This window comes from Carcharodon carcharias, chromosome 6, assembly GCF_017639515.1.
Source record: "Carcharodon carcharias isolate sCarCar2 chromosome 6, sCarCar2.pri, whole genome shotgun sequence".
In the NCBI taxonomy this organism is placed as follows: domain Eukaryota; kingdom Metazoa; phylum Chordata; class Chondrichthyes; order Lamniformes; family Lamnidae; genus Carcharodon; species Carcharodon carcharias.
The window spans coordinates 125,260,195-125,277,109 of record NC_054472.1 but is presented as its reverse complement, the minus strand read 5'-3'; the positions used below and the strand labels follow the sequence as shown (position 1 = coordinate 125,277,109).

The 16,915-nt window shown below is 40.8% G+C and overlaps 1 protein-coding gene across 2 annotated transcripts in view; it reads right to left on the bottom strand.

Moving 5' to 3' along the window:
• si:dkey-181m9.8 overlaps positions 1 to 16,915 on the bottom strand; it is a 66,111-nt gene that overhangs the window by 11,154 nt on the left and 38,042 nt on the right. For both annotated transcript variants that reach the window (XM_041190587.1, XM_041190588.1), the window contains 6 exons: positions 15,712 to 15,801; positions 9,452 to 9,566; positions 8,393 to 8,511; positions 5,664 to 5,777; positions 4,532 to 4,589; positions 3,338 to 3,434 (listed from right to left, as the gene is read on the bottom strand). In XM_041190587.1, coding sequence (XP_041046521.1) covers positions 3,338 to 3,434; positions 4,532 to 4,589; positions 5,664 to 5,777; positions 8,393 to 8,511; positions 9,452 to 9,566; positions 15,712 to 15,801 — 593 coding nt within the window. The remainder of the gene's footprint in view (positions 1 to 3,337; positions 3,435 to 4,531; positions 4,590 to 5,663; positions 5,778 to 8,392; positions 8,512 to 9,451; positions 9,567 to 15,711; positions 15,802 to 16,915) is intronic.

Here is a 16,915-nt window from a genome sequence, read left to right as displayed (position 1 = left end):
TACACAATACCCAGTCTAGGATGGCCTGTTCTCTCAGGGTTCCTCAACGTATTGGTCCAAGAAACCATCCCGTATACACTCAAGGAATTCTTCCTCTATGGTATTGTTACTAATTTGATTTGCCCAATCTATATGCAGATTAAAGTCATAATTACATAATTACAGATGTTCCTTTATTGCATGTGTCTCTAATTTCCTGTTTAATGCCATTCCAACATCACCACTACAGTTTGAGGGTCTATATACAATCCCCACTAAAGTTTTTTGCCACTTAGTGTTTCTCAGCTCTATCCATACAGATTCCACATCGTCGGAGCTAATATCTTTTCTCACTATTGCCTTAATTTCCTCTTTAACCAGCAATGCCTTTTCCTTTTTGTCAGTCCTTCCTAAATACTGAATACCCCTGTATGTTCAGTCCCCATCCCTGGTCACCCTGCAGCCAAGTCTCCGTAATCCCAACTATATCATACATCTATTTGCGCAGTTAATTCATCCACTTTATTGCGAATGCTCCTTGCGTTAAGGCACAAAGCCTTTAGGCTTGTCTTTTTAACATTACTTGTCCTGTTCTCACTATTTTTCACTGAGGCCCTGTTTGATTCTTGCCCTTGATTTCTCTGCCTATCACTTTTCTTATTCCCCTCTCTGGGCAGAATTTTACCGTCGGCGAGCAGGGGGGGGCGGGGCCCCTCTCGCCAATGCGTAAAATGACATGGGATGATGTCGGGCGGAACCCCCGATGTCACCCCACCCCACTTAAATTTTCAGGAAGGCAGGTGCGCAGCAAAATCAGCTGCAGGCCCACCGACCTCTCAATGGCCACTTGAAGCCGTTGACAGATCAATTAAGCAATTAAAGGACCTGCCCATCCAACCTTAAGGATGGTGGGCAGGCCAGGAGCCCCAGCGGCAACTAGAAAAAACATGAAACCGCATCCATCGGCGGGATAAGGTTTCATGTAGGGTTTTTAAAATTGTAATAAGATTGTTATGGAAATTATGAACATGTCCCGACTCATGTGACATTGTCACATGAAGGGACATGTAAGGGATTTTTCTCTCCTCTATTTTTAATATTTTCAGAAGTCGAGGTGATCTCCCTGAGGTTGCACTTAGCCGTAGGCAGATGAGTGCGCTCTTTCGTGCGCATGTGCGAAAGAGCGCACTCTCGATTTTAGGGATTTCCCTCGCACACACAGGGAGCGCACAGCGCTTCCCAGCGGACATCACGCTGGGCGGGCCTTAATTGGCCCGCCCACGTAAAATGGTGGTGGGACCCCGATCGCTGGCAGCGATCGGCTCTGTGCCCACCGCCCGACAAACGGAAAATTCTGCCCTCTATCTTTTGTTCCTCCTTGATTCCCCCTCCTCTGACTCCTAACATTTTAGTTTAAACCCTCCCCAACCACTCTAACAAATATTCCCCTAGGACATTAGTCCTAGTTCTGCCCAGATATAACCAGTCCAGTTTGTACTGGTCCCACCTCCCCCAGAACTGGTACCAATGTCCCAGTAATCTGAAGCCCTCCCCCTCACACCATCACTTCAGCCACCACCTCTTTCCCCTGGAAAAGTCGGTAATCCGAGATCATAAAGAAGCGAAGTCATGAAAGGATTTCAAGTGAGGAAGGAGACCCCGTAATTGAGTTGCTGGGGAATGGAGTTGGTGTTGCCTAACAAGGAAAGGAATAATTGGAGTAATTTATAGCACAGGAGGAGGCCATTCGGCCCAATGGGTCCATTCCAGCTATCCGCAGAGCAATGCAGTCAGTCCCAATTCTCTGTGCAATCCCAGTAGACCTAGTAAGTTTATCTTCTTCAAGTACCCATCCAATTTCCTTTTGAAATCACTGATCATTCCACCACTCTTGTGGGCAGGGAGTTCCTGGTCACAACCACTCGGTTTTCCTCACATCATGCTGTAATGCTTTGTATTTCCTGAGGCTTGATGTTAGAGCACACTAAAAGTAGAAAGGCATTCAAGAAATCAATCCTCAAGCTAACTGGTTTTCAGCAACAATGGTAGTAGGGGGAGATAAAGCAAGTCAAGGCGTATACATATGGGTGATAAAAGCAAAATACTGCGGATACTGGAAATCTGAAACAAAAACAAAAATAGCTGGAAAAACTCAGCAGGTCTGACAGCATCTGTGGAGAGGAAGACAAAGTTAAGAGAAATAGAAATGAGGAGAAATATAAGCGGTTTAAAGGGGGTGGGAATTGTAGGTGATGTTTGGCAAGTGGAAGGTGCCTGTAAACACAACAAATGAAACAAAATTGGGAGTAAAATATCTCAGTACTCAGATATACTCAAAACATTATGGTTGTGCAACACTAATTTTAGCCTGAGCAGCCAGCTTGTAAACTTAATGCTGGAAGACAAAAAGGATTACCTCAGTTTATTAACAAAGTGGCACATCCCAAGATTGTGTTAGACAGGGAGCTGGGAAGTGCAGAAACAATCTTGGGTTTTATGTTGTCCGTGGACAGATGGAGTTGGGTATTACCAGTAGAGGGATGGAAGATGAACTTATGCTTGTGAATAATGTCACTGAGCAATTGCATGTAAATGAAAAATTGGAGGGGACCAAGGGTGAAGACCTGGGGCACATAGGAGTTGAAGTAATGCTGCTGGACTGGGTGCTCATAGGAGTGATGAGAAAGTTAGCTGGCTCCATCAAAATTCAACTTCCAAACTACATAGTGAGGCACAGAGATGAACCTCATAACTTTAAATGACAGTCAAACTTGGGTACTTACAAATAAATTGGAGTCAACTCAGTGGTAATCTTTTGCCTCTGAATGATATGGTCTTGGGTTCAAGTCTGCTCCAGAGATGAGTACACATTCTAGGCTGACACTTCAGTGCAGGACTGAAAGAGTGCTGTACTGTTAAGAAGTGGCATCTTTTGGATGAAAAATTAAACTGAGCCCTCATCTGCCTTTTCAGATGAAAGTAATAGATCTCATTGAACTACTACTTCCAGCTTCATGGACAACATTTATCCTTCTGCCAACATCACTAAAATAGATTATCTGGTCATTTATCTAATTGCCATGGGACTGCATTTGCACTAGTGTTGCTGGTTTTCCCCATAGTCTATTACAATGAGCAAAGTTGATGTAAAACAGACATAATACATAAAGGTAAAAAACCTATATCACATTTGGGAATGACTTGGTGATTTCCAAACATGAGAATCGCTACAAATGAAGTAATGTTAAGCTTTTAAGTACTGTTTTTAATAAGTAGGAAATACTATAGTTGCCTCAAACATCATTCTCAATGTACGCAAGTTCAGAGCACTGCCAACTAAGATTATCATTTTACTTACTTGCAAAAGCCCAAGTAGCCTTTAACTGAACTGTGTCCACACTGATCATCTTTCAGACCATGTGAGGTTTCTCTCTGCTCCATAACTTTGCATTTACCTAAAGCAGGACAGTATTTATCATGATGAATAAAGCTTTCCAATCCAATGTTAAAGATTACATTTTCCAATATTTAAAGAAAAATCCGGATTAAACTTTATTGCCCATTACCATTAGATGCAACATAAATGCAAACAGGGTTTTCAATTTCACGCACAAAATGTTAATTCAGTATTACAGGTGCTTCACATAAATCCACATAATTATTGAGTCAACATGTAAATCCAAATGATCACAAAATTGCATACGTTCAAAAACAGTTTCTCTGTTACAGCTGAAAATCTTGGTATTACATTTTCAATATACTTCCTTTAGGGCAACAATATCTGTGTTGCTGGGTCACAATCTGCCAACTAAGATCCAATTTATAAGATTTAAGATCCTGAGGGACCTGACAGGGTGAATGTGGAAAGGGTATTTCCTCTTGTGGGAGAATCTAAAACTTGGGGTCATTGTTTCAAATTAAGGGGTCTCCCATTGAGAACAGAGATGAGGAAAAAATTTTCTCTAAGAGGACTGTGAGACTTGGGAATTTTCTTCCTCAAAACTCAGTGAGGGAGAGTCGTTGAATATCTTTAAGGCAGAAGTAGATAGATTCTTGATAAGCAAGGGGGTGAAAGGTTATCAGGGGTAGGCAGGAATCTGAGGTAAAAATCAGATCAGCCATGATATTATTGAATGGTGGAACAGGCTCGAGGGGCCGAGTGGCCTACTCCTGCTCCTAATTCATGCGTTCGTTTAATTTCACAAAAATTAAAAAATGATCGTTCCTTTCTCCATCTGTGGTAAAAAAAATTCTTCAGAGCCACTACTGGGGCCGGAAGCAATGATATAAATTGAACAGTTCACTTCTGTCAATTGTATAGTTTATCATAAGTAGTGAGTCCATAGATACACACACATATATATATATATATATATATATATATTATATACGTAAACACTGATAATCTATGATAAACTATGTGTGAGCAGCACCATGGCCAAACTACTCCTAATGTCAAAGGACAACTAAGATTAAGAATGCACAGATATTCATACAACCTATATTTTTATGCAGTATATCATCCCTATTATTCAAAGATGATAGTTATTACCTTCTACCTGTCCTAGACTGTTATCTGTTCCAAGGGCAGTCAAGGAAATACCAGCTCTCTGTATGAAAGGAAATCAGACATTAACAAAGTGCTGAAAAAAGACCCAATTGTCTTTGTGTTCAATAAATTATAATGGCTCAGATTTGGGGGTTTTTGATAGCGAACTGCCAGTGTTCCCAGTCATTCCTCCTCTGAAGTTGACTGCAACATCAGATTATTGCTTCAGTCCTGAAGTTACAGTCTGTCATTCACTGCATCACCACAGGCTGCTTTGTGAACAGAATCAATCCCACTGCCTACTGTCACAAACAGCAATCAATGACATCAGTTGACATGGCGAGAACTACCGTTTCTCCTTTCTCAAATTGCTGTTAGAAACCCCATAAGAAGTGACACGTGGTTCAATCAGATCTGGCCCTGAATGTTTTTTTTAAACTTTGTGTAGCAATGTTAATTGTTTGCGTTATAATTAATTACTAGATTTTTTAAACTAATTTTTTAAAATCATTTTTTAAATTAATTTAGCTTCTACCTTCATTTTGTTTTGCTCTACGTAAAATGTTAAAAATGATTTAATTTTAGTGCTTTTCATTTCCTGGTTGCTGTCTGTTAGAATTATTTAATGTGACTGGCTGCATGGACAGTTTGATAACATCACTGCAGTTCCACAGTGGGAATTCCCAAAGAATGTTACCTAATTCACTCACTGAATGATGAGAGTTGGTAAAACTCTTCCCACAGAAATTGCTAAATCTCTCAGCGAGGTTTTTTTCAAGGTTAGGGGTGAGCATCCTTGCTTTGCCGCTGACCACAAAATTCAGCCTGACTCAAGAATAGTATATTGGAATAGAACAGACAGCTTTCATTATAAAACTGGCTATTGTATTTAAAAAAAAAAGGTGTTGACATACAAGCTTTGTCCTGCCAGTTATGCTTTCCTTCATGTTATCCACTATAACTAATGGTGGGCTTGGGATGGAGGGTGGTGATGGTGCAGGGTTGGAAACCAAGGAGTCATTTGTATTGAAAGTCCTCCCTCCATGATAATGTTCCCCATGTTGAATTATTTGAAATACATTTAATCAAGTACTCTAGGCAGAGTAGAACATTCAAGATATTAGATACAACTCACGTGTAATAGTTGCTGCAGCCGTTCCACACTCCAGTCTCTAAGGTGATAGAAGCAGTCCCGGGGATGATGTGCATGCAAACCCTTAGTATGGCAGTTACTCATGAACACACAAGCCTGTTGTAATCAAATACATTTAAAATGTTTGCATTATTATATAAAACAATCTGTTTCTATTATATGGCTATGGCTATTAGCAAAGTATATATAGAAATATATGACACAGTAACATAGGGTACAGGAACACAGGAACACAAGTAGCCCCTCGAGCCTGTTCTGCACTGGCGGGATGAAGTTTCATGTCCATCTTAAAAATCTTAAATAAACTTTGTATGAGATTTATTAACATGTCCCATCTTGTGTGACGTTGTGGCAGACTCACTCAAAATGGTGGTGGGGCCTGCTTCGACGGCAGAATTCGGCTGCCCGTGCACTGCCGAGCTGGTGGGGCCTGTTCGCCAACCTAGGGCAAAATTCTGCCCATAGAAACATGTTTAACACATAACCAGAGGGTAAAGGAGAAACCAAGAAAAAAAAGCATTGTTGCAGTTTTCTTACAAAATGACAAGAAATGATTTCAGTATTTCTTGTGATTTCAGTAGACAGATGGCAGTCAGAGAAAAGGTGAAAACCTATAAGATGCAAATAGATTTGAAACGGAGCATAAGACAGTAAATACTCTTAATTATTAACTTCTCCCCAAGTGTTCCCTAAAGGCAGCACAAACATTATACTATTCACAAATAGAGATGGTCTAACCAAAGGTAATGCCCAGACTTCCAAAGGGTATTTAACTGACTTTCACGTGGAATCTTGTCAAACAGGAAATTGGGAGAATTCAAGGTGAATCTTCAGACCAGACTAGAAAACCTGGTGAATATTAGAAAACATTAAGTACTTGTTAGAGGAGCTTTTTTGAGGCAGGGACATACTAAATGGGGGAACCCCAGGGATCAGTGTTGGGACCACTACTGTTTCTAACTTACATTAATGACTTGGATCTAGATACTCAAAGCAATGCGGTCAAATTTGCAGATGAAACCAAACTAAATTGGGTAGTGGAATCAGCCCAGAAATTACAACTTTTTTATTCATTGGGATGTGGGAGTCACTGGCTAGGCAGCATTTATTGCCCATCTCTAATTGCCCTTGAGAAGGTGGTGGTGAGCTACCTACTTCTTCAAGCGCTGTAGTCTAGGTACATCCATAGTGTTGTTAGGGACGGAATGAGTTGGACAAAACATGTAAGTTAGCAAAACAAAGGGAAATAATGATTAATATGAGCAAGTGTAAAATACTGGGCAACGCGCATTGAAATAGCTCAGGAGGGAGTTGAAAGATACTTAAGGGTCTTGGCAGATTTCATGTTCAAAATGTCTAATAAATGGAGAACTACAATGAATAGTCAACAGAATGGTGAACAGTACAAAAGAAGTTAGAAGAAATTGAGATTGAACCATAGGGTGCTGTGATCAGCTCAAATTTTGAGTAATGTGTGCAGTTCTAGTCACCAAAACAAAAATATATTTTAGTGTTGGAGTTCATACAAGTAGGAGCCATGAGGATCACCCCTAGATTCAAGGATACACGAGTTAAGAGGAACAACTCTTGAAGTGAGGGCTTATCACCCCCAAAAGGTGTTTGCTGTTAGAGGTACAGAAGACAGTAGCCCATATGAAAAAGGTAAGCATGGAAAATTCTCTGATAATAAATGCGAGTAGGACTAGTAAACTAACAAAAGTTTACGAATGATATTTTAAAAAGTTTTCAAAGAGTGATCAATAAATGGAATGGGCTCTCAGATACAACAGTGAAAACAAAAACCTCAGAATCAGTTAAGAGACAATGGAGGATGAAAGCTTTAAAGGTTTGGATGGATGATGGATGAATGTGAGTGAAATGACCACTGTTACAATTTTGGGATCTTGCCTTAGATGTTCTCCATCTATGCAAAACATTGCTGTAAACAGCCTGAATGTTTAAGTGTTTTGCCTGTACTGTCCCTTATTTAACCATACAAAGGTGCAGCAATTGTAATCCTTTATGATTTGAACTGGTGGGGGGTCTTATCCCATACAGGCATGCTTCTTCTCTTTGAAACCTGCTTTATTTCACAGCAACATACAAATGAGTAGTCAGGATCAGGCTGACTTGGTTAAATCAGTGCAAAATATCTTTGTCTGGCAATACAAGAAAATAAAAATGCTCTGCTTCCCCACATCGGTGTGTTATCTTACATAACCACTCACGTGCTGAACCCCTGAGCCAAGTTTTTGCAGCTTTCTCTTTAGGGCTGACTGGAATCACAGCCCTTGCTGGACCTGATTGACTGCTCTTGTCCCTGGTCTGTGTTCACAGCCAGAAAGGCGCAGAGATTTTCCAGCACAAGGATTGTGAAATAGGCTAAGGAATTATTTATTTACAATCTATAGGAAAGCAAAATCAAAGTTTAGCTCACCATGATTTTAATTAGCTTTTGCCTATTTTGAGAAAAAACACTTCTGTGAATACATCTGTCTTTAAAAAAGCAACTTTTAAAAGGGACTGTTTTTTTTCCCCCAAATCCTACCTGGGGGAAATTGGTCAAAACAGCTCTTAAAATATGATAACTGATAAGACTTTGGTCCTGAAAAAACTACCTTTATATTATAGATAAAAGTGAAAAGCAAAATGAAACACAAGTATATTTTATGAACGAAAGGACATTCAAAGATCTGGAAACAACAACTTACCGATCCTAATTTAAAGGGTCTCTTACAGCCACCACAGAAGTCATAATGACATTCGGTGCAATTAAAATGCATACACCCTCCTCTGGCCAGATCAAATCGAACTCTGCAATTAGGGCACTCTAAAGGAGATACAAAATATACAATGAAAGAAAATAAGGACTCACAAAGCAGGCCAAAAATGCCTGCATATGTATCGGTTAGATATTGTATCATGAACTGAAGAACACAGCTATTGCCCATCACACAAAGGAAGGATTTCTGCTGTTTGCTATTTACAGTACAGAGAAAATCCATGCATGCAGAACATACTTATATCAATATAAATCAGAAAAAAAGAGAAATCTGTTGCCAGAATGGTGAACAACAATAGCTAATTTATTCTACCTAAAAAACTATTTGTATTGGGAAATAATTCTCATCACTTTGGTGTTCTAACAATGATTTTAGTCCTTAACCTAGCAACAGTCCAGGAAAATTCCTGACTTTATAGCCAATAGTTTCTGTAAGTTTTCATCACAAGACTGAAACAAATGTTATTCCAATAATGAATGCATAGGTCACAAATTGTTTTATTATTTAATGAAAATAAATTATGTCCTTTAAATAAATAAAACAATCTTAACACATGCAATGGTATCATCTTCTCGTCTATTTTCTGTCATATTTTAAATAGTCTTTGTCTAATATAATCTTTTCCGTCGTAATTCCTAAATTTTTAAAAAACGTATTTGTCTTGAAACTTCTGATGTCCTGCTCTAAGCATTCATTTTGGGAATAGGACCAGCTTAAAATAAATGGCAAATTATTTGACCAAAAAATGCCTCCAAAGGACAATTTTAAAAGCTAATTGAATGGCAAGCATTGACCCACCGTGACATCATAGTTGCATCCTATTGTTTTCTTATGCAAATAAAATTCTTAAACAATAAAATTCTGCCTGAGGAGCAACTTTGTCAGTAGCCCACAGAATAAAGGCATAATCTGAGACTACAGTTGTCTGTGGCATGCTAAAAAAAAATTCATCTATAATCTCAGTTGCTCTCAAGTGCAATTAATTACCTATTCCATTCTTGCAGAGGTAGATGTCTAATTTGCTCGCCTGATACTCAGGATTATTCTGCTGCTTCCATAACTTAAATTTTTCACAGCTGATTCCTTCATGCTGTTGCTCCCACTGAGGAAAAAAAAAACATGAAGCATCATTGTTCGTGCTACTGGGGAGGATTTAAACTAGCTTGACAGAGGAATGAGAACCTGAGTGTAGATTCAGAAATGAGAGGAGTAAAGCTGGAAGGAAAGGTAGGAAATTAGTAAGCAACTGTTGAAAACAGAGGAAACAAAGGCTAGAAAATGGACAAAGGAGTTTGGCAGTGTTTAATGGTGTATCTATCAACTCAAGGAATCTCATGAATAAGGCAGGTGTGCTGAAGGCACAGATAGGCACTAAAAGATGTGTGATATCACAGGTAATACTACAAAATGGCTTAAAGAAGGACAGGAATGGCAGCTCAACATTCCTGGTCAGAGGGCTTTCAGATGAGATAGAGGGAGGGATAAAAGAAATGAGTGGAGGGGGTCACAATATAGGTTAAAGGAACAGTTACAGACTTGAGGAGGGATGATCTGCTGCAAGGATCATCATACAAGGTCATATGGATTGTAAAGAAGAAAAAAAATGGAATAACCATGCTGCTGAGAGTATACTAAAGACTTCCAACAGCCAGAGGGGGATAGAAGAGCAAATGTGTGTTCAAATTTCTGAGAAAACACAAAAACAATAGGACAGTAATTGTTGAGGTTTCAATTATCCTAATATTAACTGGGACAGAGTTAGTGTGAAAAATATAGAGGTGGTGGAATTCTTAAAAAGCTATCAGGAGAACTTTTTTAGCCAGCCCATAGCAAGTGCAACAAGAGAAGAGACAGTTCTGGACTCAGTTTTAGGAAATGAAGCTGGACAGGATAAAGGAAGAACATTTTGGTGATAGAGTCACTTTCACACCGAAGGAGGCCATTTGACTCACTGGCCTGAATTTTCCCGTCGGTGATTTGGCGGCGGGGCCCGCTCGCCGACAGGAAAATGACGCGGGATGACGACAGGAGGAACCCCCTATGTCATCCCTGTCCATTTAAATATTCAGGAAAGTGGGCGGACAGCGAAATCAGTTGCCCGCCCGCCAACCTGTCAATGGCTAATTAAGGCCATTGACAGGATAATTAAGGTAGTTAAATGCCCTGCCCGTTCAACCGTAAGGTTGCGGACAGGCCAGGAGCCCCTGCAGGCTTCTGATAATACATGAAACCTCATCCACCATCCACTGGCGGGATAAGGTTTCATGTCCATTTTTAAAAACTTTAATAAAGTTTATGTGCTTCTTATTAACATGTCCCATCTCATGTGACATTGTCATATGAGGGGGACATGTTAATAATTTTTATATTTTTCTAATTTTAAAGTTTTTTAGAACATCAGTAATCTCCCTGAGACAGCACTTAGTCTCAGGGAGCAGTGCGCTCTTTGGCACGCATGCGCTAAAGAGTGCACTTTGACAGATGGGGAATCCCTCCCCCCACCCCGCAAAGGAAGCGCATAGCACTTCCCATCAGGCAGGCCGGTGGGCGGGCCTTAATTGGCCTGCCCACTCCAAATGGCAGCGGGCCTTGTTTCGGCGGCCGAGTTCAGCTGCCCACCCACCGCCGAGCCGGTGGGGCTCGCCCGCCAACCAAGGGCAAAATTCTGCCCATTGAGTCCATGTTGGCTCTCCGCAGAGCGATCCAGGCAGTCCCACTTCCCCGTTCAATCCCTGTAGACGTGCAAGTTTATTTCCCTCAATTGCCCATCCAATTTCCTTTTAAAATCATCAATTCCACCACCCATGTAGGCAGCAAGCCCTGGGTCATTACCCCTCACTCCATTAAGAAGTTCTTCTTCACATTTCCCCTGCATTTCTTGCCCTAACCTTTAATCTGTGTCCCCTAGACCTTACACTATCAGCAATTAAAGCAGTTTTTTCTTTCCTACCTTATCCAAATCTGTCATAATCTTATACTTTTCTAACAAATCTCAGTTCAATCTCCTTTGCTCCAAGGAGAACAACCCCAGCTTTTATAACCTAATCTTTTAGCTAAAATCCCCAAACCTCTTCTCCACCCTTTCAAGGACCCTCACATCCTTCTTAAAGTATAGTGACCAGAACTGTATGCAATACTCCATCAGGGGCCTAACCAGAGATTTGTAAAGGCTCAGTGCTCAATGTACTTTTGTACTCAATGGCCTGGATTTTCACAATGACAGAGAGCCTCTAAGTTATTGCAAAAATGGTGGAAGAGGCCAAAAATCGAAAGTCCTACACCAGAACACGATGGCTACGATTTTCGTGGGGGCGGGAATGGGCCTGGATCAGAATTTGCGCATGCGCGTTTTATGGAGGCAACTACCCATATAAAACTGCAGCAGCCTCGACTCATATCTAATTTTGGTGACTCGGGTGTGTGAGGCACAACATGCACAGGTTAGATATGGTAGCAGCAGGTCTTAACTTTGTGCAGTCCTTTAGAGTGGTGGAATACCCTTTTGGAGAGTTAGGCTCGGCCTTATGATATGGTCCCGGGACACCTTTGGGGGAAGTCAGGTGTCCTTTGGCATTGTTAAAAGTAGGCATGAATATACATAAAAAATGCATAATCTCATTAACTTTCAAGCTCAATGCAACTGTCAAAAGTGTCCAAATGAACTGTAAAAGGAATCTTTCAAGTTGTCAAGACAATTAAAATTCCTGCCCTTTGAATCTTTGAAAAGCAATGTTTGGATTTAAAAAACAAATCATTGCTTGCCATTTCACTGTCTGCCGACATAAGCTTGAGTGTTACCATTACTGGATTAGTGCTGCATGGCTGATTTCACAACTTTGCATTATCACAGTAGGGTACCTGCCATTTCACAGTTTGATTGACAGTTCCATGTGGGATTAAGAATTCCAATGCTTGTTTTCATAACGGAGTATGCATTTGGATGAAATGTTTGTGCTTGTAAGGGTTTATGTAGTTGAAGAAAGGTCAGTGTAGTAAGCAGGTTTTTTAACAATGAGAGTTTTTAAAAAAAATGTCTCCAATAGACAATTAGAACGTTATATTGTTTCATCTCAGCATGGCTCCTGAGGTCTGCCCACTGTGGATACTGGGTGAGTTAGCATAGTAGGGTGAGCAAAGGGTGGCAGATGGAGGGCATGGGTTGGCACTAAGTTAGCATATGGGCTATAAAGGGCTTTGGGGATGGCAGATGGGCATGAGGTGTCATGGAGAAATGAGGGTCAATGGGGATGGACAGAGTGGCATAGTTTGGCATGGATGGGGCATGGGGAGTATGTGGGGGCATGAGGGGTGTGAGGGTTGGAGGGCTGTTTTATGTTTTATTGTATTTTCAAACTTCAACAGTACCAGGACACTGAAGCAGATCTTCCATCAAGCCTGCCTCCACACCCGACTGCCTCTTTGCTCATTCCAGGCTCGCCTAGCCTAACTCCCAGAGAAACCCACCACCCCAGAATGAAAATCCCAACTTCTGGGGCACTTTCTCCCGGGTCAGCTTTCTGGAGTCAGGAATTGTCCCAACTCCACGCCCCCAACTTGGGAGTGAAAATCCAGGTCCAAGATCCCATATGCTTTGTTAATCACTCTCTCAATATGACCTGCTACCATCAAAGATCGATCTCCAGGTCCCTCTGTTCCTGCACAGTTCAGTTAAATTTAATGTAGTTATGGAAAGTGACAAAGGTAGATCAGGAGTAAAAGTTCTCAATTGTGAAAAGGTCAATGTTACTGAGCTGAGATGTAATTTAGCAAAAGTTGACTGGAAACAGCCACTTGAAGGTAAATCAATGTGAAGCAGTGGGGGCATTCAAGGAGATTGTGAGTATTCAAAACAAATATGTTCCCAAAAAAAAGGGTAGAACTCCCAAATCTAGAACCCTCTGAATGTCAAAGAGAATACATAGTAAGATAAAGCAAAAAAGGGAAAGTTATCTCAGATACCAAGAGTTCATGCTACAGAAAGCCCAGCATATAGAAAATGTAAGGATGCAAAGCATGCAAAGAGAGGGCATGAGAAAAATTGGCGAGTAAAACCACCGATGTTTTAAACATACAAAAAGAGCAAGAATGGGGACTATTACACCTAAAAGGTAACCTGTGGAGGCCAAAGATTTAGGAATCATTCATAATGAATGTTTTGCATCTGACTTTACAAAAGAAGAGGACTATGCATTCATTGTAGTTGAGGAGGAGGAGTGTGAAATATTCAATGGGATAAACATAGTGAGAGGGATAATCATAGTGAGAGAGGAAATATTAAGAGGGTTAAGCATCTGTCAAAGTAGCTAAATCACCAAGCCCTGATGAAATGTATCCTAAGCTGTTAAGAGAAACAAGGGAGGAAATAGTGGAGGCTCTGACCATCATTTTCCAATCCTCTCTGTCAGAGGATGGAGAACAGGTAACTTTGCATCATTGTTTAATAAGTGAGAAAGTGATAGGCTGAGTAATTATCGGCCAGTCAGCTGAACCTCAGTGGTGGGCAAATTTTTGGAAAAAATTCTGAGGAACAGTTTATATCATTATTTAGAAGGACACAGATTAATCAAGGGAAGTCATTAGAGGTTAAAGGAAGGTTGTATTTGACTAGACTCAATTGAATTTTTTGAGCAAACAAGGAGGGTTGATGAGGATAATGCATTTGGTGCAGTCTGCACGGATTTTAGAGAAGCTTTTGACAAGGGTCCACATGGCAGACTGGTCAGCAAAGTAAAAGTTTAAGGGATCCAAGGGAAAGTGGCAAGTTAGAGCCAAATCATTTTTGTGGCTGGAAGGTTGTTTCCAGTGGATTCTGCAGGCTTATTATTAGGTCCCTTGATGTTTGTGGTATATATCAGTGATTTATACTTAAATGTAAGGGCCATGATGAAGACAATTTCAAATGATACAACTTCTGGCTGTGTGACAGATAGTGAGAAAGAAAGCCGTAGACTATAGTAAGGTATCAATGGACAGCTGAGGCAGGCAGAAAGTGGCAAATTGTATTAAATCCAAAGAAGTGCGAGCTAATGGATAAAATTTTCCTGCCTGCCTGTGATGATGCTCACTAGTGTCGGGCTGGAAAATCCCGCCCTATGTATTTGGACAAGGCAAACAAAACAAGAGAATATACAATAGGCCTTGATTGTACAAGAAGAGGGACATTAGAGTGCAGGCCCACAGAGCCCTCAAGGTAGCAGGACAGGTAGAAAAAGTGGTTAAGAAGGTGTACGGATACTTTTCTTCTATAGGCTGAAGCATGGAATATATGAGCAGGGAGGTTATGCCAAAAAACTGTATAAAAACTGGTTAGGCCACAGCCTTTAGTACTGCATACAGTTCTGGTTACTGCACTAAAGGAAGGATGTGATCACACCATGGAGGGTACAATAGGGATTTACAAAAATGTTGCCAGAAATGGAGAATTTTAACTGTGAGGAGATATATAATAGGCTGGCACTGTTTTCCTTGGAAGAGAAGAAATTGAGGGATATTTAATTTAGGTTGAGAAATTATGAGGGGCCTAGATTGCATGGATAGGAAAGTCCTTTTTCCATTAACAGAGAACATATGAACATACACATTAGGAGCAGGAATAGGCCACTAAGCCCTCGAGCACGCTCCGCCATTCAATAAGATCATGGCTGCTCTGATTGCAACCTCAATTTCACATTCCCACCTACCCCCGATATCCTTTCACCCCCTTGCTCATCAAGAATTCATCTACCTCTGCCTTAGGAATATTCAAAGGTTCTGCTTCTACTGCCTTTTGAGGGAGAGTGTTTCAAAGGCTCATGACCATCTGAGAGAAAAACATTTCTCCTCATCTCTGTCTTAAATAAGTAACCCCTTATTTATAAACAGTGATCTCAGAGAGGTCAATAATCAGGGGGCAGAGATTTAAAGTAATTGGTAAAAGGGTTAGAGGGGAGATGAGGAGAATTTTTTTCACCCCAAAGGTGGTTGGAGTCTGGAAATCACTGTCTGAAAGGGTAGTGGAGGCAGAAATCCTCACAGTATTTAAAAAATACTTATTTATGCACCTGAAGTCCAGGAATCTACAAGCCCATGGACCAAGTGGGATTAGGGTGGTTTGTTCTTTTTTAGCTGCCTAACAGACATGACTGGCTAAATGGCCACCTTCTCTGTCACAGACTTCTATGATTAGTCATGTTCTGTGAAATTTCCACGAGAGCTGAAATGAAGATCAATTAAACATGAAGAATTAACCAGTGCAATAGATTACTTACCGGAATCTTGCACTGGAAGCATGTGCTTTTTTTACAGGAAGGGCAATCCATTCTCAATCTATCCATCTCATGCAACAGTCCAAAGGAACACTGAAAGAAACAAGGTAACATTTAGCATAGAAACCATGTTCTAAATAAAACAAAGTTTAGTGTTATTTCAAAAATGTTACTAAACCAATTTGTGTTTTGACTCAACCACATAGCTTCCATATGACTTTGGTTTCTCTGATAATCAGGAAATTAGGGAATTCAAGAACTGTGATCCACATCGATTACTCACAGACATGCCTATCTACACAGCAGTTCATCATTTGAAGCCACAATGGTTAATGTTTTGACAGCTTCCACACATTCGATGGAGAGACCATGAGCAATTCAAATACAAAGTCCAGGTACTAAGAATCACCATAACTAATCTTGTAAATAAACTGATCTAAAAAGATGCAAGACAACCATGGGGCAAGATTTTCCCATCAGCGAGCAGGGGGCAGGGCCTGCTCGCTGACACTCCCGACGTCACCGCGCCCCATTTAAATTTTCTGGTAGGCGGGGGCCAGCAAAATCAGCAGTGCGCCCGCTGACATGTCAATAGCCAATTGAGGCCATTGAAAGAGTCATTTAGCTTATTAATGGACCTGCCCGCCCAACCTTAAGGTTGGCGGGCAGGCCAGGAGCCCCAGCAGGAATTAGAAAAAGCATGAAAAGCATGGGCAGGATGAGGTTTCATGTAGGTTTTTAAAAATGTTATTAAAGTTTTTTTTAAATTATGGGCATGTCCCAACTCATGTAACAGTGTCACATGAGGGGACATGTCAGGAATTTTTTTTTCCTATTTTTAATATTTGTGACAAAACAGTCGATCTCCCTGATGCAGCACTTAGGCTCAGGGAAATGAGTGTGCTTTTTCGTGTGTATGCGTGAAAGACAGCACTCTCGGGTTTAGGGATTCCCCCCACCACCCGCACGGGGAGCACACAGCGCTTCCGTGCAGATGTCACGCTGGGCGGGCCTTAATTGGCCCGCCCATGTAAAATGCACCTGTGCGCGCCTGCAATTCAACTTCGCCTCCAATGGGGCTGAAATCCTGCCCCATGGTTTTTTTTAAATAATTTTGTCACTTTGTAACCATTAATTGCAAAACTGCAGCTGTGCCTTTCAATGGCATGATATGACACAGAGTTAGATGGGCTCACTATTAAATCTG